This window comes from Dunckerocampus dactyliophorus, chromosome 16 (assembly GCF_027744805.1).
Source record: "Dunckerocampus dactyliophorus isolate RoL2022-P2 chromosome 16, RoL_Ddac_1.1, whole genome shotgun sequence".
Classification (NCBI taxonomy): domain Eukaryota; kingdom Metazoa; phylum Chordata; class Actinopteri; order Syngnathiformes; family Syngnathidae; genus Dunckerocampus; species Dunckerocampus dactyliophorus.
Genome location: NC_072834.1, coordinates 13,771,402 through 13,797,334, shown reverse-complemented (window position 1 = coordinate 13,797,334; position 25,933 = coordinate 13,771,402). Strand labels below are relative to the sequence as shown.

At 43.6% G+C, this 25,933-nt stretch overlaps 4 protein-coding genes across 5 annotated transcripts in view; 2 read left to right on the top strand and 2 right to left on the bottom strand.

Annotated features, from left to right (window-relative positions):
* Positions 1-747: 747 nt before the first annotated feature.
* Positions 748-1,567, top strand: LOC129169378 (trafficking regulator of GLUT4 1-like). The gene is made up of 3 exons (XM_054755752.1): positions 748-1,257; positions 1,346-1,472; positions 1,554-1,567. The coding sequence occupies exons 1-3, from the start codon at positions 871-873 to the stop codon at positions 1,565-1,567; spliced, it is 528 nt and encodes a 175-aa protein (XP_054611727.1). The 5' UTR covers positions 748-870.
* Positions 1,568-6,916: 5,349 nt separating this feature from the next.
* Positions 6,917-10,842, bottom strand: LOC129169060 (beta-crystallin A1-like). Its single transcript, XM_054755050.1, has 6 exons — positions 10,723-10,842; positions 10,554-10,599; positions 9,166-9,284; positions 8,934-9,075; positions 8,726-8,868; positions 6,917-7,316 (listed from the first exon to the last, which is right to left on the bottom strand). Exons 2-6 carry the CDS (start codon positions 10,590-10,592, stop codon positions 7,169-7,171), a joined length of 591 nt encoding a protein of 196 aa, XP_054611025.1. The 5' UTR covers positions 10,593-10,599; positions 10,723-10,842; the 3' UTR covers positions 6,917-7,168.
* A 2,617-nt stretch (positions 10,843-13,459) lies between these two features.
* LOC129169514 (protein unc-119 homolog A-like) lies at positions 13,460-16,894 on the top strand. The gene is made up of 5 exons (XM_054756017.1): positions 13,460-13,740; positions 15,102-15,215; positions 15,747-15,846; positions 15,925-16,097; positions 16,226-16,894. The coding sequence occupies exons 1-5, from the start codon at positions 13,584-13,586 to the stop codon at positions 16,336-16,338; spliced, it is 657 nt and encodes a 218-aa protein (XP_054611992.1). The 5' UTR covers positions 13,460-13,583; the 3' UTR covers positions 16,339-16,894.
* slc13a2 (solute carrier family 13 member 2) overlaps positions 16,717-25,933 on the bottom strand; it is a 27,000-nt gene continuing 17,783 nt past the window's right edge. The window contains exons 2-13 of one of the 2 annotated variants that reach the window (XM_054756001.1): positions 24,878-25,049; positions 23,289-23,417; positions 21,258-21,394; positions 20,936-21,180; positions 20,686-20,863; positions 20,490-20,612; positions 20,215-20,424; positions 19,302-19,402; positions 19,115-19,230; positions 18,847-19,008; positions 18,651-18,788; positions 16,717-17,771 (exon numbers count right to left, since the gene is read on the bottom strand). In XM_054756001.1, the coding sequence (XP_054611976.1) occupies positions 17,646-17,771; positions 18,651-18,788; positions 18,847-19,008; positions 19,115-19,230; positions 19,302-19,402; positions 20,215-20,424; positions 20,490-20,612; positions 20,686-20,863; positions 20,936-21,180; positions 21,258-21,394; positions 23,289-23,417; positions 24,878-24,979 (1,767 nt within the window). In that variant the 5' untranslated portion in view covers positions 24,980-25,049 and the 3' untranslated portion in view covers positions 16,717-17,645. The remainder of the gene's footprint in view (positions 17,772-18,650; positions 18,789-18,846; positions 19,009-19,114; positions 19,231-19,301; positions 19,403-20,214; positions 20,425-20,489; positions 20,613-20,685; positions 20,864-20,935; positions 21,181-21,257; positions 21,395-23,288; positions 23,418-24,877; positions 25,050-25,933) is intronic. The other variant, XM_054756000.1, reaches the window with a different exon arrangement.

Here is a 25,933-nt window from a genome sequence, read left to right as displayed (position 1 = left end):
CATTTCCTAGAAAGCGACGCTGACAACATGCTGGAGGTTTTGTTTTTTTTACCTCTACAAATGTGAGCAGTCTAGTCACGTGTGTCCATGACATGATTGGGGATTGAGCTTCTTTCCTAGTTTATGCCATTAGGAGGATTACAATCAATACAATTATTGATGATTTACGTGGGCAATCATTTATCTTTGTCTGAGAAATGACGTCGCAGTCTACACGTGCCACGAAAGAAGAGAAAGTTACAGGTCGAAACCTTAAACAGGGCTCCTCCGGATCTAACATTTCAAAATTCCATACATTTTCCAGACTCAGTATTTGGATGTGTATCATTAGAACTGCAACAGCTCAGCTATGAATCCACGATTAATAGATTATCCAATTAATTGACAACTATTTTGGTATTTGATTACTCTGCTTAAAGTATAACTGTAAAGTATATGAAAAAAATAATACTGTCTGTTGTTTTTGTTGTGAATGGAAGAAAGTATGAATGCTCTGCCTGGCCAGATGCCCCGCCCCCCTCCAAGTGTGCTGACTAACAAACAAATGTGTTCCTTGGCGGAGGTAAAACCATTAAGAGAGGTTCTGGTTCGACTGAGCTCTGCACTTTTGGACTCAAGCAGACTGAGTCAGCAAAGCGCGTGCGTGTGGAGTCGCGCGCATATATGGAAAGCTTTTACGCACCGCGCTGCTGCGTGCACGCTGCCACGCACGGGGATGGGCTGATTGCTCACTCCGTCTGAACAGGAGGACATTTGGACCTGGATGGCACCACAGACATCATACTGATGGAGAACCTCTGAGGGAGACTCCTCGGAACCAAAAAAACCTTTCTTCCAGACCCAAGCACACAACTTTTTTTTGTTTTAGCCATGGCCATCAACACCGACTCTTCCTTTGCCAGCAGCGCTGTGGTCCAGAGAGACGCGTCTAACCCGGGAGACTTCCAGGACACGGAGAAGTTGCTGAGCGCCGGTACCGTCGAACCGGGCGGCCAGATCAACGTCAAGACGTCCGAATCGCTCGACCTGCGGGGCAGCGTTCGCTCCCTGGACGCTGAGCAGAACGGACACAGGTCGCCCCTCAAGTCCGGCTCCGTGGGCCAGCTGGCGGCCGCGCCCAGGTCCTTATCCCGCCTCAGCTTGGCTTCCCCCATCCCGCCCGGGTCGGTACCGCCCAGCTACCTGTGGCTGGCAGTGCTGTCGTGCCTCTGTCCCGGCGTGCCCCTCAACGTGTGTGCGCTGTGGTACGCCAGCGTGGTGAGTTTGCAACTTTTGCTGTGCGCGCGGGGCTGTGTGCGTGTGACTGGGCGCGTGCACTGACACCTGCTCTCGTGTTTCCCGCCAGTCGAGGTCGGTGCTCAACAATGGCGACGTGGAGGCAGCCCGGAAGTACGGACGAGTGTCACTTCTGCTCAGCTGCTTGGCCATGCTGCTGGGTGTGGCCGTCATCATCTTCATCGTCTTCACTATAGGTACGGACTGACACGACCACCGAGGTGAAGGGGGCACATGACCTAAGGTCTGTATGTGTGTTTGTGTGTGTACGCCTATAGAGCACCAGCAGTGACGTCACAGCAGCCTGTGGACTTCATCAAGACTACTTTGCACAAGTCAAGGAAGACAATGAAAAAGCACAAACTGGTGAAGAACGACAAAAAACACATTGGTGAGGTTCTGTCTGGCACCGCTCGACCCAAAATAGCCCTTAAGGTCAGAATCAGAGGAGGGAGGGGCTGCACTAACCCATGTCAATTTGTGATGTACACTCACACACACACACACACAAACACACGTGCGCGCGCACGCACGCACACAGCTGGGATGAACAACAACATGGTTCTCTTGGTACCAACTGACAGTTCGATTCTGACAGGCGTGACTTCTTTTGAGGATTTCCTGCAAGAATTTTCCCTCCAAAAATGGCCGACTGCAGAGTGAAATTGTGTTTTTTTATTTTTTTTATTTTGTTTTTGTGCCCGCCAAAAAGACTGACCGGGTTCTGGACCGGACTGCACAGAGCCGGCCCGATATCTGAAGCTGTTTGCGATGACCTATACTGCAAGACAATGATTCCCTTTGACCTTTCTATGTTTGTACTGTATGACTGGTTTACCGTGCCATACGTTTGTTTGCATGTGAAATAAACTTGAATGAGCATGATGACCATCAGCCAACTCCATCATCTTACCAACGTCTAACATCTGTCCAATAAATCCTTACGGAGAGACCAGTTGCTATTTGAAAAAGTTCTGTTTAACTTGAGCAGTTGCTTTGGTTTTGGGTAGAATTGGTGAGAAAACAGGAGGGTGGGTGAAGATGTCCATGACGCCACCTTTAAGGCAATTGATTTTCAGATGAACGACTCGGCAGGAAAGCTATCTTGTTAGCAACATGTCACAATACAAGGTAATGATGCTGTCTAAGTATTGCTATGGCTGGTTGCCATAGCAATACGGGAGGCAAAGGGTAAGCAGAAATAGAATCAAATAAGTAGACTAGAAAAAGGGACATTCAGGATAACACAAAACGTGTGTTTAATGAGATAAATGTAAAACTAAAGTATTAAAAAAAATGCTTGTGCTAAAATAATCCATTAATCAGACACAAATAAGTCCAATAAAATGATTCAAACACAATAAATTAAATTAAAGCTGAGAGAATGAAGAGACGTATTTGCGAGCAGAAGAAAAGTGAGTAGCACTTTCCTGACTGACTTCACTAGAGAGAAAAAAAAAATCAATAATGTTTTATTCTTGCTTCCTGCCCCCTCCCTCTCTTTCTCCTTCCATCTATGCTTACTCCCCTCCCTCCTTCTCAACCTAACCACACCCGCCCTTCCTCTCTCCATCCATCTATTTCCCTTCAGTAGGAAACAAGTTGCTCTTTGTTCATCATTGTTCTTGTCTATGCGAAATGATTTCATCACATTGGCTTTGGTGTACAAAGTTGTCTTTATTAAAGAGCACAACGCTAATGACAATGTCTATAAATGTATGATGCAGTAATAATAGGACGCGTTGCAGCCACTGACCTGACTTTATCAGATGTTTGGGCTTCTTCGGGGAGAGATGGGAGCATCTGGTTTGCTGTGTCACATGGACAGTGCTGTGGGAGACAGGATACACTAAACTTTAGCTTCAGAAATCAAAGTAAAGTGTTGACTACTTTGCTACATTTTGATACTGCACACTGCTAATTAGCATAGCATCATGTGGACTGAGTGACTTGTACACACACAAGGCCAATTGTACCATGCTTGTGAGAACTTAACACCTAAAGCGTGATACGTTTGGCTAGTGTGAGCGCACTGATTAGCCCCCATGCATGGCATGCGTCCCCTCTTTTGGTGAGGTGGGCCAGAGCCCGGCATGATTTTATGCACACGCACATGCAGGTGCATCGTAGCCGAGTCAAACAATGACTATATTATCATTGCTCCTCGCAGGTTTTTAATGACAACCAACACAATTCATAATATAAATAACATATAAAACTCATACTAATACAACAGTCAAAACCTACAGCACACTCAGTCACCTGTGACTACATTTTTGTGTGGGGAAAAAAAAAGTGTCATTTATTTCATGCGATCACTCCTCTTGCGAGCAATTACTACTGACAGTGGCCACATTGCACAAACGTCCTTGTGCGAGTACACCCTTGTAATTACATGTTGACGACTTTTACTTCCATTTCTTTAGGGATATATAGAAATGTGATTTGTCTTCACATCTGCAGTTGACACCAAAAAACAAGCGTCCCTCGGGTCTTCGCCAAAAACCGATGACTCCTCGCCGATTCCGGACTTCCTGCATTAAGGCTTTTAAGCGATTAGCGCTGCTTAAACCCGCAACTCTGCCCTCCATCTCTTATTTACACCACCTCCTCCTCCCCGTTTGGACCAATCATCTATTCACCACGCCGCGTTGTCACTCGCCGGCGTTCACGGAGTCGCCTCAGTGGTGTTCTCTGATCAATCATCAATCAATGATGTCTCTGTGGATGAGACAGGCCACATGTAAACACTCTTCTGTGCTCGGCCTAAGCCAGCGTCCTGTGGTTTGATTTACTGGAGGAGGCACTTAGAGGCAAGCAGACCCCCAGAGAGGGGGGGGGGGAGGGAGCGGCCTCCAATTACAGGCTGAATGGATCTAGGATGCTCCCCCTCTACTGGTCAAGCAGAGAACTGCACACTTCAGGAGATGTGTATTGACAATGCCATGACTAAAATAAATGTTGCATTGTGTAAATACTTCCAGTTAATTAGCCATATAATAAAAGTATTATTATTTTAAGCGTATATATTTTAAGCGAATACATTTTAAGCGTTAGTAGCATTGTAAGAAAGGAAAAAAGTAAAATAAAAAAAGGAAGAAGTTTCTTTCAGACTGCTGCTCAGGTTTTTATTGACATCTACATTTAGGTCCTATTTCTACAGTATAATGGATTTTTACACATTTATATGTATGCATATATATTCATTGTGTTCAGTAAATAACATTCATTCATTTCATCAAAGTGTACACAGACATAATTTAATTTTACACTCAGCCCAGAGCTAGTGAATACATCGTACACTATTGTGCGCCTAGTCCAGCCCAGCTCTCTTACTCACCATCATGGCGGACTTTCTGCTCTATGAGGTACTTTCTACTCCATGGCGTACTACACTCACTTTTCAGCTGAGTTGACAGTCCTGCTTTCTGTTGATCACTTTAAATGTCCACTGAAAGCTAATGCTACGGAAGTTAGCGGTGTTTACTGGAGAGGCGACTCAGTGAGCAACCACAACGCTGACTTAGTAGCTGGTTAGCTATCTTTGTCTCGAGTGACCAATAGCAATTACAGAAGTAATAGATGTACAGCGTTCCCTTGTTTATCGCGGGGGACATCCGCAAAGTAGCCAACTTTATTTGTTTGCAATTGTTATATATGTTTTTAACGCTGTAAAACCTCTCACCATACACTTTATATACTTTTCTCAGACAGGCATTAACATTTTCTCACATTTCTCTCATCTTTAAACACTCTCAAAGTTCAAATTTCGTTTGCATTTTATTGATCAATCCACTAGGGTTGGACACAAGAAATGATGAAGTATTCACTCCTCTGACCATGCCTCGTTCTGGCGCCGTTCGGCTGTAGCGTTTTTGTATTCTTGTTAAAACATATTGCTCCTGCCGTCGTTGGCGGTCAGCAAGCAGCTCACACAGTTAGCTAGTTTGCTAGAAACTATTGACCACAACAGTAAAATGGCACAAAGGACATTGATTGACAATGGCCAATAATGGACTGTTGTGGCTCTATATTTAGCCTATTATTGTCTACTGAGGGTTCCTAATATGCTCGTACAGGCACGTAAAAACACTGAGAAGAGGTGGAGCCGCACACGTCTTCAACATGAGTATACAACACCCTCTACTGGTAGCAGTAGTAAATATAATAACAGACACATACAACAGAGCACTGATAAATCACTATAATACACCACAAGGACAGCAGACCCTCTTGCTTTTGCAGGATGAACAAGTTACATTTAGTTTTATGCAGTTCTTGAATCTAATCCTGTAAGGAAACAGATCCAAGATGAGACAATTGCATATTAGGCACACAATCTAGTAATAATGTTCACTTATGACTGACACCGTCAGAGAGGTATCCATTTGACAATGTTTATTATTCTGCTTGTACAACTCTACTGTATCACTGTTTCCAATATTTTGACTTTGTAATGTAGCTAAATGAGGTTAAAAGGGCAAAATTGGCAAAGACACATACCTTAAACACAGTAACCCTCTAATTTAGCTAAATTAGGTAAAAACAATGGCAAAACTTGCAAAGACACTCAAATTAAACACAGTAACAGCATTTCTATGACTGCTAATACTAGTGCTTTAAGACGTTCTATGTGTAAAACAACAGTTAACTTGAGAAAAAGTTTCTTTAACTGCCATTAAGTTTCGTTAGTTTGTTATTATACAATGTCCGTCTAGAACCAAACAACAGACGACAAACAACTTAGCGTCACAGTCACAACTTGGGTTAAACAAACTAACCCCTTAGTTCCAAGCGTCTTAAAATGACTCCACACGATGCACAAATGTCTTTTTAACGAAACGACTGGTGTACATCAGTAAAATATATTATAAATGTTTAAAATGATCACTTTAACCTCACCTAACTTCCCAAAAGTTGTCTGTGGTTGCCATATTCACGACGTCACCGTCACAGACGCCAAGCGTCGCAAACTGTCGCAATTCTGCTTCACATTCTTTACACCACACCGCGACCTCCAGTGGTCACTGGCTATAGCACATTTGGTGAATGTTTCTTTATGTGCAACATGTAAAATACTGTATACTTATACTTCACATAGAGTACTTTCTATTAATCATTATTGCCTTAATTGTATACTTTTTTATACGTTCTTTTTACACATTTCTAAGGAGTGGTTTGTTATTTGCTTACAGTCTTCCTCAAGAAGCAATATGAGCCATATTGTTGAGCAATATGAGATGGACTGTTCAGGTTTTGTATTTTTTTTTTCATCCATCCGTTTTCTATGCCGCCTATTCGCATTAGGGTCGCGAGGTATGCTGGAGGCGGGGTACACCCTGGACTGGTCGCCAGCCAATCGCAGGGCACATATAGACAAACAACAATTCACACTCACATTCATACCTATGGACAATTTAGAGTCTCCAATTAACCTAACATGCATGTTTCTGGAATGTGTATTTATTTATTTAAAAGCATAAACTTTATTTATGGATAATTATACCTTAAATTGCCATAAAAATGTTGAATAAATCCACTGTGAAAGTGAAATATTGTTGAAGCCTGCCCAAAGGTGTGACTGTAACCTTTGGCCTATGAGTCATGTGATGTTCAAAATATGAGACCAGAGCGAAACTGCTGACATTGAGAGTGTTTGCTTCTCTTTATTGAACAGTAGAAGTCAGTCATGGAGGTCACAGTAAAAACTTGGATTCTGTCTTCCTGTCCTTACATTTCTTTCATGGTGTTCCTTGAAAAATACAAAAGCGCTGTAGACAACAGCGAAGCACCTGAAGTGCAGCTCGGGGTCCCGCTTAGACCAGCTGGACCCATCAAGCCAGAGAGATTGAGGACAAAGAGGAGGTGAAGGAGCAATGAAGCTGATGCCCCCTCAGTGCTGGATCCTCCTGATGGACTGGATTTGGGGGGTCTGAGCTTGGGAGCCAAACTCACGATAAGACTTGTATTCTCCTCCGCGACAGTCTGACTCCACGATGTACTGCTGGCCTCGGTAGCCTGGATACTGGTAGCACACAAAGCTGCAAAAGCAACAAGTTTGATGAGGAGGGACATTAATTTAAAGTTCACTATCAACTATGGAATGGAATCTGGGTCAAAAGTGTGTGTGAATGCTGAAGAACTGAAGCTAAACCGAAATGTTGTACAGAAAATGTGGAACTACTGTATAGGAAATGTGGCAATTTTTGGAAGTTGGACCATTGTTTTCCTGAATGTGTTGATGCCTGAATACTTGAATGGGTCGAGAAATGAGGGAAAATGGAAATTTTAAGCTAGGAAATGTGGAATGGCAATAATTTTTGGAATGTGGAAAATAGATAGCTGTGTGTTTGTAATAAGGTGAATATTTTGGTGGATGAATGGTTTGAATGGGTTGATAAATGTGAATTCGTACGATCAAAGGGAATTAGTGTTATAGAACATGTGGTATTATGGGAAATGTGGGACTTTTGGGGTGTGGGAAAATTCTAAGTTCAAATGTCCTCAATGACTTGAATGTTTTCATGTTGGAATGGTTTGAATTGCTTGAGAAATGTGGAACTTGTAAAAATTGCTCATTCAATTTCCATGGCAATGCTGTCACAGGAAATGCGGAATTATGAAAAATGTGGCAATTTTTGGGAATGTGTCAATGGCTATTCATCGTGTGCTGAATGAGCGAAACATTTTGAAGTTGGAATGATTTGAATCGGTTGAGAAATGTGGATGTTGTAGGAATTCTCAAGCTCAACGGGAATTACTATTATGGAAAATGCAGAATCACAAGAATTTTTGGGAGCTGTAAAATTGTTAATCCGAATGTCCTGAAAAAGCTCAATGTTTTCATGTTGGAATGGTTTGTAGCGTTTCAGAAATGTGAGCAACCTTGGAAAAATGTGGGAAAATTGTCCATTCATTTTTAATGGGAACATTTTTGGGGCATATGTGGAATTCTGGGTAATGTTGGAATTTTGGAAAATGTGTCAATAGCTAGCCATCGTAGGCCGAATATGATGAACGTTTTGTGGAAAATGTGGCAGTAGTAAGAATTCTCAAGATCAAAGGGGATTACTGTTCCAAAAAATGTGAAATTAGGAGAATTTTTGCAAAGTGAAAAAGTAAAAAATTGCCCATTAATTTTCAATGGGAATGTTATCACAGAAAATTTCGAATTCTGGAAATTGTGGGATGTGTAGGTCCTAATGTATATGCTAAACTATCTGAACAAAACATCTTAGCTTTATGTTATAGGTGACAAAGCAAATTAGTCTAATATTTAAGAATATATCTAATTAATAATGAATTCATGTTATTTTTGCAACAAATATTGTTTTCCAAAAATGGCCCCCGGCCGTAATGTGGAGCTGCTGTGGGTAGTTAAATCTTCCAATGCAGATGTAGTCAGCACCTAACATAATGCTGTTAGAAACGTGAGATGTGGTGGACTTACGCGCCGCTCTGGATGTGCATGGATCCAACCTGGTTGTTCAACCAGCCCATGGCCTGCAGGGAGGGGTAGTCATCACACAGCTCAAACTGGCGGCCCATCATGTTCTCCATCTCGTAGATGGTCATGCGAGCATCTTTGTGGTTCTAGAAGAAGAAGAGGAGGTTGAAAGAAAGTTGGAGAATGAGTCGGTGGAGTGGAGTTAACTAACAGCGCAGCAAACGGGCCTGAAGGAGATCATCCTCTCGATGCGGTAAGAGTTGCTTCCGCTGTAGGCCTCAAAGCGAGGATAGTCTCCTTTCTCCAGGATGAACTGCTGGCCGCAGAAGCTGGAATGCTCGTAGCCCACCCAGCTGCAGAGCAGAAAATGCCCACGTTAGCAAAAAAACACTGGCGAGAGCCAGCGGATGATGAGTCGCATGACACTTGGGCGGAATACGTACGCGCCGCACTCCACCTTGAGGGAGCGGATGTTGTCCATGCCACATTCCATGATGTTCTGGCAACTAGCAGTGAACTCCATGCGCTTGCCCTGGAAGTGCTCCTGGTCGTACACCGTGATCTGAACACAAACACACACGGAGGAGTGGAATTGCTAAAATGCTAACAATAAACATGCTAGTACCATTCACGACAGCACAAAGTACCAAAAATGCTAAGGTAAATCTATAGTCATGTTACATCATGCCATGTAGATACAGTATATACCTTTCCACATAAGGAAAGTCGCTAAAATGCTAACTGTTAGCATGCTATTGTCTACCAAGATAGCACTAAGTACCAAAAGTGCTACAGCAGGTCTGTAGTGACTTTATGCCATGTAGATTTGTACAGTGACGTGCAGTCAGGGGAGGCAGGTGAATGCTAAATTTTTTTTTTTAATTAATGATAATATAAAATATATATTAATATTTGTCCATTAAACTGCGTTCTAATTGTATTTTTCACATTTTCTTAAGTAAAAATCACCGAATTTGCACATTTCCTGATCAAACACTGGGGAGAAATCTAAGATGAGGCTGGCGCGAGCGTCTCTTCTCAGCTTAGTGTGCAAGCCAAGCCTACCGTCTGAGTGCACTGAGTTGGACCATGGCGCATGCCAGTTTGTGTCTGTGAGCATGTCGCCAATAATATAATGTTGCAGAACATTTATTACACGCCATGACTTTCTATAACCTGTGTCATGTCTTAATATAAATGTGACATCATCATACTTGGTATCGGACAATAAAATGCAGAGAAATGACATATGGGAGGAGCTTGCGGTAGACCGCCTCATCCTGAAAAGGTGGGGGCGTGAGTGAGCCGGAAGGTGCTTGTCACTGCCGTCTTCCATAGAAGGAAAAGTCAGCATTTTGTTTTTCGACAGCAGCCCCAGCTGTTTAGCAGCAAGTCAAATGCAAAGTATTTTTATACTCTGCTGAATGAATGAATTCATGTAATCCAAGATGGAGGACTACATATCCAAGCTCACCAGGAGGTGATCCGACTTTTACAACAAAGTATTTGAGCTTTTCCTGGTGAAGGATAGGCTGCCATGTACTTCAAATACTAAGACCTCTAAGAAGTATTTGAAAACAATTTGAAAACATTTTTTAACAAAGGGAATTATTCTCTTCTTTTTCTTGTTATTCTCTTAAGGAGCAACCTGTATGAACATGAAAACGTTAGTCAATTCCTCACCAGCCATGAACCTCACCGCACATCACTGGGTTTATACTATTTCAACAAATACTATGACAACAAATAAATTGTCAATTAGCTTCATTGAAGGTTTCAGTGCGTTTGTGTGTGTGATTGACAGGTGATGAGTCCAGTGGGACAGACTCACCTTCCACGGGCCCATGGGGGAGGGGTTGGTCATGGCCATCTTGTACCTGTGGAGGATGGTGACAAATGTTACTAAATGAATCAAAATGCCTCTCAGGCTCGGTCCAGCATGAACTTTGACCTCCTGTTGTCGCAAAAACAAACAAGCCGCATGTCTGTTGTCGACCTACCAAAGTGCTGCTCCGTGTGTCGCAGGGTTCCACTGATGGGACTGCAGAGGTGTTGCGCTCCAGGCTTTATAAGCACCCTGTGTCGGTGGGGCCTGGGGGCCACCCAGCGGGGGCAGACTGGCCCGTACTCATGTCAGCACTTTGCTTTGGACCTGGCCGTTTTGTTGTGCGGCACAGAGGGGTTAACACACACACTAATACAATGTTACTTCTGTAGCACACACACAACTCCATGGCCACAAGGGGGCGTGGCCAGTCTTGAATTCTTTTTTTGTGTTACATTTTTATTATTTGTGATGTAACACGTTATTACATTTGCTCATGCACAACTTCCTTGTGTGTGTGTGCGTGTGTGTGCGTGTGTGTGCGTGTGTGTGTGTGTGTGGATGTGTGTGCATATCTGCTGATGCTAGCACCTCTCAGACTTGACAAAGAGACACGCAAACTCAGCAGGCTTACGTGTAACCTCTCTCTCTCTCTCTCTCTCTCACACACACACACACACACACATACACACACACACGCACACACACAAGTCTTCAAAACAAAGCTCACCTGCAAACTCCTGCGTGTGCACAGAGTTACACACATACACATACAAAGAAGCTAGAGGCTGGATGCTAACATCTAGCTGTTGCTTTGCTCCAATGACATGAGAACATGTTCGAGAATATTTCAGCCGTACAACAAAGTAGCTGAGATCAACGGCCATATTGGTATCGGCATATGAGGTCTTAGCACAAAAGAAAACATGAGCAATGTAACATATATGGAACATTACATCTTTGACATCAATTACTGTTGTAGTACAGTGGAAACTTGTTAGCGTGCGCACCCGGTTAGTGTCTTTTTCCGTGAACATTGAAAAATTACGCCCCTATTTTTTCCGATTAGTGTACAATATGGCCCATGTCTGGTCGTGTTATCAATACACTGCGTCAGTCCAACTGTGTTGTTTATGTATTTTTATGTAGCATAGCTTGCTAACAAAATAGCAACTGGAACCGGAAGTCAGCTATGTCGCTCGTCTATGAAGTCGTCAGCGGTTGACTCTCAAAAATGTTAACACAGAACACGTTTCTATAGTTTTAAAATTATACTTTTACATGCATAAAACTATTCTCAATGCATATAAATGAGAAATGAAAGGGATAATTAGGTTCCTTTTACCTTCACTGAAGACGTGAATGTTCCCAAAGACAAGATGTGGCTGTGAGACACCACACGGACACCATTTTCTTGTTTTGTCATGAGTGATGTCTTGAATTCAATATTGTTTCTCATCGTCATCAAATGCTGGCACTTAACTTTGTTTGGCTTCATTTTGGGTTATTGAGGTGAGAAACACTATTGAATTCAATTAATAACTCATGGCATAACAGGAAATGGGGTCCTTGTGGTGTCTCGCTGCCACATCGTGTCTTTGGGAACAGTTGTCAAGAATCAAGTCTTCAATGAAGGTAAAAGTAACCTTAAATGTTTATTTATCCTTTTCATTCATCATTTATATGCATTTTGAATAGTTGTTTTCATGTAAAACTATAACAGTAAAATTATAAAAACGTGTTTTGTGTTAGCATAGTTGGCTTTACTTTTTTTTTATCTCATAATTTTGACTTTTTATCCCATAAACATGACTTACTACTGGGATATTTCTTTCAGTGGTGGAAACAGCCTTTGATAGTGTTCCACTTGGTGTGTGGTATCAGCAGTGGTTCCCAAACCTTTTACAGTGGCGTACCCCTTCAGACATTTGACCTGAAGCCATGTACCCCCTACTACGGCACACTTAAAAAACATACGCCTTTTTATCTTAATTAACTTGAAATACTGAACAGAAGTACTTGGTTAATTCATTTTATAGTAATTCAAAAGCATGCATTTTGCATGGTGAAAATATAATAATGGTGAAAGTAAATAAATGGATAAAGTTTGACATCAGCACTAATAAATAGATAAGTAATCATCCTACATATCTTTATTCCAGTGTGATGTTGGCATCCTTCCGTTTGAATGGCTTCAATTTGAGCTTGAGAAAGCCGCATCTGTCCAAAGTCTATTTGTTTAACATTGATGTCTGTTATAAGTAGAACATTTTTTAACATTGTCTTACTGTTATGAGCAACACGTGGTTGTTTTTGTAAATATCACGTGATTTGGGCTGCATGTGCTTTCCAAGTGTCCCTGAATGCAGAAGAAACTTTTGCCCGAGGAGTTACGTGATGCACCTGAATGCACCATTCTTAGAAAAGAAAAACGCTAGCTCAGCACTGATTTGCTAGTTTTGATCCGTTTATTGAGTATGAAGTGTCCATCATTTGTGTGCGTTGTGGGACCCAACAAGACCACACGCAGCCTTTTGGACACACACACCCCTTTGGACAAACCCTCCTTTGGACAAACCCACGCTCCTCTGGCCACACACGTGCTGCTAAAAGAGCCTATCCACTTGCACAATATAGATGATCAAATTATTATCTGACCGGAATCGTTCCATGGTGTCCCAAATCTAACAGAACCACTACCCCCTTCTTAAAAGTATCCGAAATACAAAAATACATACAACCAGCGCCTCATTTTCATGTTAGGCGCTAACTGTTTTTAATGTTTATTGACGTACGCCCTATGACAATTGGCGTACCCTACTTTGAGAACCTACGGTATACAGTATCCATCTTTTTACTCCTAATCACAAACGGCTCTGGCTTCTGACGGGTTAACGCAAATCTGCCGCCTCTTTTTCAAATGCATTTCTCAGGCTGCACTCGCACAGTGAGGCTGATGATGCACACGTTGCACACACATCCAAGAGTAAGGAGGGCGGGAGGAAGAGAGAGGCAGTCTCACAGAGGAGGAGGAGGATGCGAGGCAGTAGCCAAGAGCCGCCGAGCTCCACAGAGAGCGATGCAGGCAGAAGCTCCAAGCCCAGCATGAAGGTGAGGAGGGCGGAAGAGGAGCTGCTGTCCTCCTCGGTCATCACGGTGGACGACGTCCTGGGCCTGGACAACATCACCCACAGTGAGTCCGTCTGCATGCTGAGTATGTGAGTCACGTCAACGCCAGTGACGTCATCACAGTGTCCACGCCGTTATGTAAGATATACAGCTGGATATTCACTTGTCATATACTCTTGTCATCATTGCACCTGTGTGTGTGTGTGTGTGTGTGTGTGGTCAGCACACACTCATGACGGGTGACAGGTGTGTCACAACATGAACACAACATGAATTCAACATCACCAGTGGTGACTGAAATTGCTTGACATAGTCTGCTGTGTGTGTTTCTGCATGCGTGTGCGTGTGTGCGCGCGCGCGCGCGTGTGTGTGGAGATAATTGCATCCGCATCTAAATGCAGACGTTAATGCACAGTCTCCCTTTAACCTCTTTAAATACTGTATGTTACACCCTCTCATGAAATGTTAATTACTAACATCCATGCACACAGAAAGTTGTCTAATCTGCAAATGATGTCCTCACAAGGCTGTCCAAATATTTACTGTTGAGGGACATGTATGAAAAAATTGAAGGATGTGGGGCGGGGGTGAGGCACCTTGATACATTTCGTGCATTAAAGGTGCTAAAACCAATCCAATGCAATATGCTTAACTAAAACATCTTAGCTTTGTGTTATAGGTGACAAAGCAAATGAATGTAATGTAATAGCTCAAAATGTAATAATTCATAAAATGTTATTTACAGAATATGCTCAGGGCCAATAAAAAATGGGGACCAAAAATATCCCCCCAGACACCCCTATTATGAGGCTAAAAACAAGCAAGCCTTCTTTTCCACCAAGCAGTTGTGTTGCCATTGGTTAGCTGGGCTGTCAATCATTGTGGATTGTTGGAAGCAGCATCACCACGACAGCCTGCGTCACTTAGATCAACTGGCAACATGAGATCCTCATGAAGAAATGGTCCTCAGCATGAAGAAGACACTCATCATTGTTCTGAGTGTCTCTGGGTTGACATGGACACGCTGGCCTCTCATCACAGCTCACTGAAGACATCACCAGCAACATCATGATGCACCTCCTGCAGTGAGGCAAGGGGAGGATTGGGCCTTGTCCGTTCAGGTTGATCAGAACTTGGTGATAATAAGCCCACCATGGATGTTAGGAAGCAGCTTCATCAAGACCAGCAGGAAGTAGGAAGTCGCTGCTAATAAGCCGTGACAGCGGCTGAGGGTGGGAAGGATTAGAGGAGTAAAAATAACTCCTGCATTTTGTTGTGAAGCCGGTTCTGTCCACACGGGCATGAATGCAAACAGCACTGGTATTCTTTGAACCACCGCACATGATGACTGTTTGGAACATACTGTAATAGGATGTACCTAATGGATAGAATAATCACCAATAACGATGTGTTATGACTTGTCAGACTACCTCTGCGGCCCGGAGCACAACATCTACAACATCGACTTCACCAGGTTCAAGATTCGAGACATGGAGACAGGCACGGTGCTGTTTGAGATCACCAAGCCGCCCTCTACAGGCCAGTCCACGCACTGCACTTTCCCGTCTTTAAAGATATGCAATGTTTCAGATTTATGTATGTACAGTGGAACCTTGGTTAGCATCATCATAATCCGTTCCAGAAGGTTCGACTTAAACTGAAACATACTCTAACCAAATCAATTTTCCCCATAATAAATCACATAAATCCAATTATTCTGTTCCAGTCAGCCAAAAATATTAACACAAAACACTTTTTTAAAAATAGTTTTATAGTTTAGAGTTATATAAGTTGCAGAAAACTATTGGAAATGCATATAAATACATATCAATCATGAATAAAAGAGATAAATTACTTTTAACTTGAGCAATGAGCAATGACAATTCTAGACTACGGAATCCAAGCATGTCAGCCAGATTTATGTCAGCTCTATGGAGCATTTTATGAAAAGAAATATACTCTTCTGTAGTGCCCCACTGGGATCCTATATCATTTTAAAAGCCACTCATAGGGGATAGGGCTCCTTTAGGTCATGTGACGTGTCCACTAAAAGACAGTATTCTTCCTCAGACAAAAGCGGCGAAAAGAAAGACGTGGATCCAAACGCAGGCCGCTTCGTGCGGTACCACTTCACGCCCGCCTTCCTGCGACTGCGGCAGGTCGGCGCCACGTAAGTGTAAGCACGAGCGACGCAACGGTTCAACTTCCTGTCTGTGGATCTCTTATCCCTCCCTGTCCCACCCTTCAGCGTGGAGTTCACGGTGGGCGAGGAGCCCATCCAACACTTCCGCATGATCGAGCGCCACTACTTTAGAGAGAAGCTGCTCAAAAGCTTTGACTTTGAGTTTGGCTTCTGCATGCCCGGCAGCAAGAACACCTGCGAGCACATCTACAACTTCCCGCCTCTTTCTGACGACGTCAGTGAGTGCACACACACACACACACACACACACACACACACCGCAATGTCATCATTAGATTGAACAGAAAACAATATACCCACACATGTTTTATGATGTTGTAATGCGGGTGCATGTGTGTGTTCCCAGTCCAGGACATGATCCTGCATCCATATGAGACCCAATCAGACAGTTTTTACTTTGTGGACAATAAGCTGGTGATGCACAACAAGGCTGACTACTCCTACAATGGAGGCACGTAGACCAGGAGGCGGGACATTGGCTGCTGCCTGTCAATCACATTGTCTCCCTCCTCTCGTGTGTGGCTGTGGTGGTTCTGTTCAAAGTGGACCAACCAGGAAGTCGACAGTGAGAGAGTGTGTGTGTGTGTGTGTGTGTGTGTGAAACATTAACACGTTTTAACAGGTTTTTTAGGGGTTACAATGATGATGATGATGATGTCGCAGTTGTTATGAGTGGTACTTCCTGGTCTTTCATTTTCATCGATTACAAAGTGTGTGTGTATGTGTGTGCGCCTCATGTGACTTTGTTCACGTCTGGAATAAAATAGGTCGTAAAATATTTATAATAGTATAATAAAACAACGTTTAACTTTTCAACAACTTGGAACTTTTCAAAAATTTAAAAGAAAATGTTTGTTACATGTCACATGAACATCTCAGCATTTCAACTAAAGACAGAACGACACTGTGCAATACCAACTTGTAACTTAAACGTACATTTATGGATACAATTATTTTGTGAATGATGAAAGTAGCAAAAATAAAGATTGAATTGATATTTTGTAAATAATGGGTGACTGTTTTTCTTGTTGTTGTTGTTATTTTTTACCCAACTTGTTTTTCTTATTTCTTTGTGTGGCCACTTGTGGTCAGGCAAAATTCGCAGGGCTCAACCACAACTGCCCTGTACATCAGCCACACCCACTAGGCTGTTTGATTGACACCCTGCACACTGGCGGCAGTACACAACGCTGAAATCTATTGACCATTTCACTGTATTTCTACACATTCATCATACCATTCCATCACTGCTCTGTATGAAATAGGAAATACACTCAACAAAGGTATAAACGCAACGCTTCTGTTTTTTGCGCTCAGCTTTCATCGAGAGATCTAAAACGTTTTACATGCACTGCACACAACAGGCATAGTTTTCTCAAATATTGTTCACACATTTGCTTAAATCTGTGTTTGTGAGCACTTCTCCTTTGCCGAGATAATCCATCCACCTCACAGGTGTGGCATATCAAGATGCCGATTATACAGCATGATTATTGCACAGGCTGGCTACAATAAAAGGCCACTACAAAACGTGCAGTTATACTTTACTGGGGGGATTTTGGCGGTTCAGAGAACCAGTCATTTATATTTTTGTTGAGTGTGCATATTGTAATGGAAGAATAATAGTCATCCGCTGAACAAAAAATGTTTGGTAAAAAAAAAGCTTTGCTGTTTACATATAGACAGAGTCACTGTCTTATTGTCCATTTGTCAGTCCTCATGTCCATCTTTCCTGTCTTCATGTTCGTCCTGCTGTGTGTCCTCAGCTAAGGCAGGGAGATGTTGGCCCACTGAGGAAAGGTGCTCATGTCAAACATGGCAAAGCCCCATGTGTTGATACCTACGTTGATGGTCACAATTCCAATGATGTTCAGCATGAAGCCAGCTTTGACCTGCAGGGACAGGAAGTGGCTGTGTCACAACATCCTGCTTGAGTTTGTCTTGTCACTCCATCCATCCATCCATCCATCCATCTATTTTCCTCCGCTTATCCGGGTCTCTGTTCACGGCGACAGCAGTCTCAGTAGGGAAGCCCAGACTTCCCGGTCCCCGGCCACCTCCTCCAGCTCCACCAGGAGGACACCAAGGCATTCCCAGGCCAGCTGTGAGACATAATCCCTCCAGCGTGTTCTCGGTCTGCCCCGGGGCCTTCCTGGCATGCCCGGAACACCTCACCAGGGAGGCGTCCGGGAGGCCCGAGCCAGTTGGCTCCTCTCGATGTGAAGGAGCAGCGGCTCTACTCTGACCTCCTCCCGGATGACTGAGCTCCTCACCCTATCTCTTAGGATGAGTCCAGTCACTCTACAAAGGAAACTCATTTCAGCTGCTTGTATCCGCGATCTCGTTCTTTCAGTCACGACCCAAAGCTCATGACCATAGGTGAGGGTGGGAACATAGATCTATCGGTAAATTGAGAGCTTTGCCTTCCGGCTCAGCTCTCTCTTCAACACGACGGTTTAATACGGCGACCGCATTACTGCAGACGCTGCGCCGATCCGCCTATCGACCTCACGCTCCAACCTTCCCTCAATCGTGAACAAGACCCTGAGATACTTGACACACCCTCCGGTCACCCTTCTTGAAAAGGGGACCACCACCCTGGTCTGCCAACCCAAAGGAACTGTTTCCGACTTCCACGCAATGTTGAAGAGACGTGTCAGCCAAGACAGTCCCTCAACATCCAGAGCCTTCTGTCTGCCAGAGGAATTCTGTCACTTGTCACTGAAAAGCAATAAGCTGCTTGTTGCGGATGTTGTTCATGCGTGCCTCACCATGTCCATGACTTTGAGGTTTCCAAACGAAAAAGCGATGGCGTTGGGGGCGGTGGCCACAGGCAGCATGAAGGCCAGCGAGGCAGCGATGGTGCAGGGCAGCATCACGTACAGCGGGTGGATCTTGATGGTGATGGCCTGCCAAGAAACTCATGTCAGTCACTAGCCGGACCTCTGCTCGGTGTGGGCGTCTCACCATGGAGGCCAGGATGGGCAGGAAGAGCGTGGTGGTGGCGACGTTGCTGGAACATTCCGTAAACGTCGCCACCATCAGGGAGAGCAGCAGTGAGATGCCGTAGGCGGGAATCTTCTCCAAGGGCGCCAAACTCTCGCCGAGCCACGTAGAGAGACCCGACACCTGCCAGACAAATATGTTTTATCGGCAAAAAGACTACTGATGTTGACCTACATCACGTGGCTGAGATCTTCCTCCTCAAACACAAAAACAAACATCAAGGCGTCACCTCACTTCCTGTGGCCAGTGCGTAGCCTCCTCCGAGCAGCAGCACGATGTTCCATGGCATTCGCTCGTGGACCACCCGCCAGTTGAGCAGCGTGGCGGGAGCCTTAACCACCTTACCTGCAAGAATGCACATGATGTTTGAAGCCGGCACCGTGATTGGTCAGCAGGGGAACCAGCTCACGCATCACCTGTGTCGTCGCAGCCGTAGCTTCCACACCGCGGCAACCGGGAGGGAATGATGAAGAAGAGCAAGGATATGAAGACGGCGACGGTCCCGTCTGAAACAAAGCTGATGCACACACAAACATGAGCAGCCACTTCATTAGGAAAACCTGCATACGCTACTGACATCCAATACAAGAGTTTCATCGCGATTTAGTCACATTACAGTCTGCTTGCATTGGGGTCAAGTGATGCAATGGCCCAAAATCAACCAGCTGATCGAGCTGTGGTGAAAAAAGCTTGCTGTGTGTTGCTTTGTAAAGAGCATGAGTGCCAGCTACAGCAGTGGTCCCCAACCATTTTTGACCCACGGACCGGCTTGTGTTCCCACAAATGTCCCGCGGACCGGGGGGATCAGCAGGACGGACATGAAGACAGGAAAGATGGACATGAGGACTGACATTGTACATTGCGATCTAATTTATCTTATTTATTATGTATTGTGTAAAACAAAGAGTCGTTTTATCGCTGTTTGAAGTGTGTGGTAAAAGACAGTGTGCTAGCATGAATTCACTTGAGACAAATGTGCACATTAGCACTCAATAAGTCATCCAAACTTACCTTTATGCATTCCCACATAGTATCAGCATTTGACACCAAATATGAGGTGAAAGCAAAATGCTAAAAATACAGTAGTAGTCTATCTGTGCGGCGAGAGAAAGTTAGCACACACACTATGGACATGCGTCAAGTGAGACGGCTGTAACAGAGAGAATCCGTCCACTTTTCAAAATAAAACATCATGGAAATGATTTTTCCTTTCTTTGCGACCCGGTACCAAATGACCCACGGCCCGGGGGTTGAGGATCACTGAGCTACAGGACTGACGTGCTAAAAAACCCAAACAAGAAAGAAGGCGGTTCTGCTGGTTCTACTCACGGGCCCTTTTTGTTGAAGAGCACAGTGGCCCAGCCATCGATGAAGCCCGGCTCTCTGGTGAACCACAGCAGCACCAGCAGGACAAAGACGGTAAGCACTGCCCCCTCTGCGAACTTCAATCTGCCCAACTTCCTGTACTCCTCCTTCATGACAGCGTAGGCCTCCCGGTCTCGCTCGCTTGCTGCGCCACAGCCGAACGTCTGCCGGAGGCTGAGTGAGGAGGACGCACGTGACGGGTGGAACATTTTGGGTCGAGCGAAGACGTGTTTTCTTACTTGAAGCCCAGGAACATGAACTGCAGCCATAGCCAGGACAGAACCAGCATCAGAAACATGTTGGGGAAGGCAAAACCAAACCAGCTGGCGAAGTTGATGACGTCATTGTTACCGGGAAAGAGCCTGCAGACCAGCAAGGAAACGGGTTTTGAGCTTAGGAAGACAAGGTTCTGTTTGTCAGGTCTGAGTGTCCTACTTGTCAACTTGACCCTTCAGGATGAGGTTGGGTGTGGTTCCAGTCAGCGTGGCGGTGCCTCCGATGCTGGCCGAGTAACAAACACTGAGACTCATTCCTTTGGACAGCTGCTCATACTGTTCCTCCGCCAACGTCCTGCTGGGCTCCTGCTGTGGCTCTGGGATGCTGTCCACTTCACCTGACAAGCACAACGTTTTGTTCACAAAAAGAACATCAGGAGTGCCTCCCATGAGATGACATGTCTATTTACGCATGGCGTCATCCTGCGTGGCATCCCTCTGCTTCTGCTCTGTCACTTCCTGCTTTGGTGCCGAGGTCTCCAGCTCAAAGGCACGGTTCTCTTCAGCCCGCAGGTCATGGCGCTCAGCCCGAAGCTCTGTGGCCTTCAGCTGCAGTAGCACGGCGTGGGCGATGGGCAGCATCATGGCGGTAGTGGCTGTGTTGCTGATCCACATGGAAAGGAAAGACGTCACCATCATGAAGCCCATCATCAGCCTGAGGAAGAGGAACGCATGAGAACTAATGATTTGAGAAGGAGAAGGAGGGGGAGTTCATCCAGGGGAGGCTCTTACAGGGCTGGCCGGACGCCCACCAGCAGCAGAACACGGAGAGCGATGCGCTTGTGGAGGTTCCACTGCTCCACCGCGATGGCCACCAGCATTCCACCAATGAAAAGCATGTTGGTGTCTTTCAGGTATTCGATGCTGACCTGCAACAACACACCTCTGACCTGTGACCGAGTAGATGGATGGACTCCAAAGTTCAAGTCATGTGAAGAGACTCCTGTTTTTTTCTTTGGAATTAATGGCGTGAATGTTCATTCATTCATTCACACATTATGTTATTCTTCATCTATCCATTATTGGACGCTCAAGTACGTCCACATTTCTCACCAAATTCAAACCATTCCAACATCAAAAGTGACACATTCCCCCCAAAATTCCCATATTTTCTGTGATGATATTCCCATTGTTCACATTTCTCAACAGATTCAAACCATTCCAACGTGAAAACATTCAGCTCATTCAGCACAGCAGTTGTCTACAACCTAAAAATTATCACTTTTCCAAAGTCCCTTTGATCTTGAGAATTCTTACTACTTCTACATTTCAAACCATTTCCATGACCAGATCAAAATGTTCAGGCTATCCATCCATCCATTTTCTATACCGCTTCTCCTCTCTTAATGGGGGCTTGCTGGAGCCTATCCCAGCTGACTTCGGGCAACAGGCCTGGACTGGTCGCCAGCCAATCGCAGGGCACATATAGACAAACAACCATTCACACTCACATTCATACCTATGGACAATTTAGATTCTCCAATTAATTAATCCAATTAACCTAACATGCATGTTTTTGGAATGTGGGAAGAAACTGGAGTACCCGGAGAAAACCCACGCATGCACAGGGAGAAAATGCAAACTCCACACAGAAATGCCCAAGGGAGAATCAAACCCAGGTCTTCCCAATCTCCAGACTGTTACTGTGTTGGCCAACATGCTAACCACTAGGCCACCATGCAGCCCTATTCAGGCTATTTATTATTATGACACATTCTCCCCCCTATTTTCTGTTATGCCACATTTTCCGTGACAAAATTTCTTTTGAAAATAAATACACCATTTTTTTAAAACTTCCACATTGCTCAATCGATTCACATCATTCCAACAGGAAAACATTCAGCTCATTTTTTCCCCATAAAAAATTTTTCCTGCAACTTTTCCTGCAATTCCACATTCCAAATTCCCTTTGATCTTGAGAACTCTTACTACTCCCACATTTCTTTATCCCTTCAAACTATTCCCCCATCAAAATGTTCACCACATACAAAACACTCAGGCTATCTATTTTTCTGGAATTCATTTTCCTGCCCAAAAATGGGATTTCCCCACATTTCTCAACCCATTCAAACCATTCCAAAGTCAACTTCCTTGTTTGTTTAAGCATACTTGCCCAAAAAAGCTGATTCTGATTCTGATTCCTACATTCAAACATTCAGCTCATTCAGGCAATCTACTTTCCCCAAAATTTCACATTTCAGAAACACAAATGCCATTTTGTCTTAAGAATTCTTATTACATCCATATTTCTCAATTCATTTAAACCATTCCAAAAGCAAAATGTTCAGCACATTCAAAACATTCGTGTTATCTATTTTTCAAGCTTAAAAATTTCCTGATTTTTTCAGAATTCCATTTTCTGGCCCCCAAAAAATTCCAAATAAAATGAATAGTAGTTCTATTCTCAGCATTTCTCAACCCCTTCAAAACATTCCCAAAAAATATTTTCCAACTGACAAAAATTCCCCACTTTTTCTCTGTAATTCCACCTTTTCCGTAATCCGCATTTCAGTTCAGCTCCAGCTTGTCAGCATTTACACGCAATTTCTACACAAATTGCCTTCTCTATTTAGAAACAGAACTTCAGTAGAACCGATGAAGTCGAGCGTTCCTGACGTTCTACACGTTGGAAAAAGTCACATCAAACTTTGGAAAAAAATTGGAGATCGAAGCATGCATGGCATCATGTGAGAAACTGGTGCTGTTTTTTTCCACTTACTATGAACGGTGCTTAACTTCTTTTTACACTTGTATGGCCGTTACCTGTCCAGCCTGCATGATGCCCATCATGGGGAAGAGGACCACGGGCAACATGGCCGTCACTGCCAGAGGCAAACACTCGGTGCACCAGTAGAGCGCCATCAGGAGGATGACATATCCGCAACGTGCCTCCTGCGCACACACACGCACGAACACATGCATGCACACAGTTTAATAGGCCATAATAACACTTTCGACGAGCAGATAGCAGTTACCTTTGTCCAAAACACACATTAAATTTTATTACTGCTCTTTTTACACCAGGAATACCGCCGCCTGTCCCACCCTTTACGAATCGGTGCATGTACTGTGTGTGGGTGTGTGTGTATGTCTTAAAGATGAGCAGTAAGATAGTACGGCAGATGCATGCCATATACCGGGGATGCCCACACGTTTTCAGCCTGCGAGCTACTTTTGAAATGACCACGTCCCAAAGATCTACCTCTTACTATAAACATAGATAATATATTTGGTTTATTTAGCAATATGAGTATTTATGTACATTGCACATATATATTGGGTGCACACACTTTTTCAGCATGCAAGATACGAGCCCGAAATGATCACTTTTCCATGTTTCCACACGGAAAGCTGTGGCTGCAGTTGTAGATCACTACCACCAGTGTGTGACTGAGGAGTGAATGAATAATGGGTTCGCTGTAAAGTGCTTTGGGTACCTTGAAAAGCGCTATATAAATCGAATCAATTATTTATTATTATTAATGATCTATTTATTACAATAAAAAGGGGGAAAATATATAACAACATATAAGTTTACAGGTACACTAGGTCCCCAACCAACGAACACAATTGGTTCCAGATGACCGGTCGCAAGTCGATTTGTTCTTAAGTCGAAAAAAATGTAACATTACCAATGATATAGGTACTACATGTACGTGTATACATATACAGTATATGCGTATGTATGTAAATGAGTTTGGATGCAGTAGTAATATTAAACTAGGATAATTAATGAAAAAAACAATAATAAAAATGATATAATAATACGTAATTTAGGTAATTGTTTTATCATACAACTACAACTTAGCCTTTCTCTCTCCTTTTCCTCTTTTTCCTCTACCTGTTGGTCCCATTAGCAGTGTCACAGTGCCCTCTACTGGTCAAGCATATAGCAGTATAAATATGGAGTTACTACAAGGCAAAATACATGAAAATATAGACCAGTCAGTTTGCGTTCGTATCTCCGAATGTTCGCATGTCGGATGTTCGTAAGTTGTGGACTTAGTCTAATCAAAATAATTGATATCACTCAATAATTCAATTCAATATGGCAATAATGGTAATTACACACAATTCCTCAATAGTTCTGTATACAGTGTTCTGCGAGGGATAGGTTCCCAAAATAGCCCGCAATAAGTGAAATCCGCAAAGTAGCCGACTATATTTTTGTACAATTATTATATGTTTTTAAGGCTGTAAAACCCCTCACCATACACTTTATAGACTTTTCTCAGACAATCATTAACATTTTATCGCATTTCTCTCTTGTTTAAACACTCTTAAAGTTCAGATTTTGTTAGAATTTTAATGATCAACTTACAAGATTGGACACAAGAAATGAAGTGACTCACTCCTCTGATCGTGGCTTGTCCTGGCGCAGTTAGACTGTAGTGTTTTTGTATCCTTGTTAAAACATATTCCTCCTCCTCGTCCTCCACGAACCAAAGATTCATTTACAGTATTCCAGGCACCCTTACAGCCGCGTAACTTCAGCCTCCATTCAGCATGTATGATCGCTAGCAGCTAGCAATCAACAACAGGAAACAGGCAGTACTGCACAAAGGAGATTGACTGACAATGGTCTACAGCCAATCAGAACGCAGAACACAGGGTTCTCCTTAGCCAAACAGGACTGTAGTGGCTCGAGACATACTGAAATGGACACTTCTGGACACGTCTTCAACGCTCACATGAGTATACAATGCCCTCTACTGGTAGCAGTAGTAAATACAATAACAGACCCATGCAACAGAGATGGATCACTCTAATACACCACAAGGACACAGAACACAATGAGCATTTAAAAGACTCTGCAAAAGGGTGAATCCACGAAAGGTGAACCATTAGCAGCATTAGCAGCATGCCAGTCAAAGTAGCTACGTAGCGTTCATTATACACACCGTTCATGTATTAGTCCAGTTAGCATTTGCTATCAAACATTACAGATACATAAGAAATAAAAATGATAATGCAAAAGACAATGCAGCCGAAGTCAAGGCAACACATTAAAAAGGTTTCAGCAATTGGTACATTTTCCAATTAATCATGAAATAATAGTTTCACAAACAAAAGTGTAGCCAACACACATTTCTATAGTGGAGATCGGGATCCAGAGCAGAGCCATCAAACAATTGCCTTTTTTCAACGTAACTAGCAGCTACAAGTGAACGGATCATTTCAGTTATAGATATAGCCATATTACCGCGGAGTTAGTTTATCCGTAATCGGAATAGTAAAAATGAAGGTTGCATTTCTGTGTGTTGGTTAAAAAGCCATCTGTTAACCACTTCATCTTCGCCGCGGAGGTGCAACAACAAATCAGGAGGGGAGCTTAATGTCAGCTGACTGACGTCATATGATGTTTACAAAGCGATTGCGATTGCATTACGTCGATTGCGATCGACGTA

Bases quoted from the DNA above. Each gene is read 5' to 3' on its own strand.
- LOC129169378 (XM_054755752.1), top strand. From the start codon at position 871: ATGGCCATCAACACCGACTCTTCCTTTGCCAGCAGCGCTGTGGTCCAG. The intron at 1,258-1,345 runs GTGAGTTTGCAA...GTTTCCCGCCAG, and splicing joins CGCTGTGGTACGCCAGCGTG to TCGAGGTCGGTGCTCAACAA.
- LOC129169060 (XM_054755050.1), bottom strand. From the start codon at position 10,592: ATGGCCATGACCAACCCCTCCCCCATGGGCCCGTGGAAG. The intron at 9,285-10,553 runs GTGAGTCTGTCC...GTTTGTGTTCAG, and splicing joins CCCCCATGGGCCCGTGGAAG to ATCACGGTGTACGACCAGGA. The intron at 9,076-9,165 runs GTACGTATTCCG...TCTGCTCTGCAG, and splicing joins CTCAAGGTGGAGTGCGGCGC to CTGGGTGGGCTACGAGCATT.
- LOC129169514 (XM_054756017.1), top strand. From the start codon at position 13,584: ATGCGAGGCAGTAGCCAAGAGCCGCCGAGCTCCACAGAGAGCGATGCA. The intron at 13,741-15,101 runs GTGAGTCCGTCT...ATGACTTGTCAG, and splicing joins CCTGGACAACATCACCCACA to ACTACCTCTGCGGCCCGGAG. The intron at 15,216-15,746 runs GCCAGTCCACGC...ATTCTTCCTCAG, and splicing joins CACCAAGCCGCCCTCTACAG to ACAAAAGCGGCGAAAAGAAA.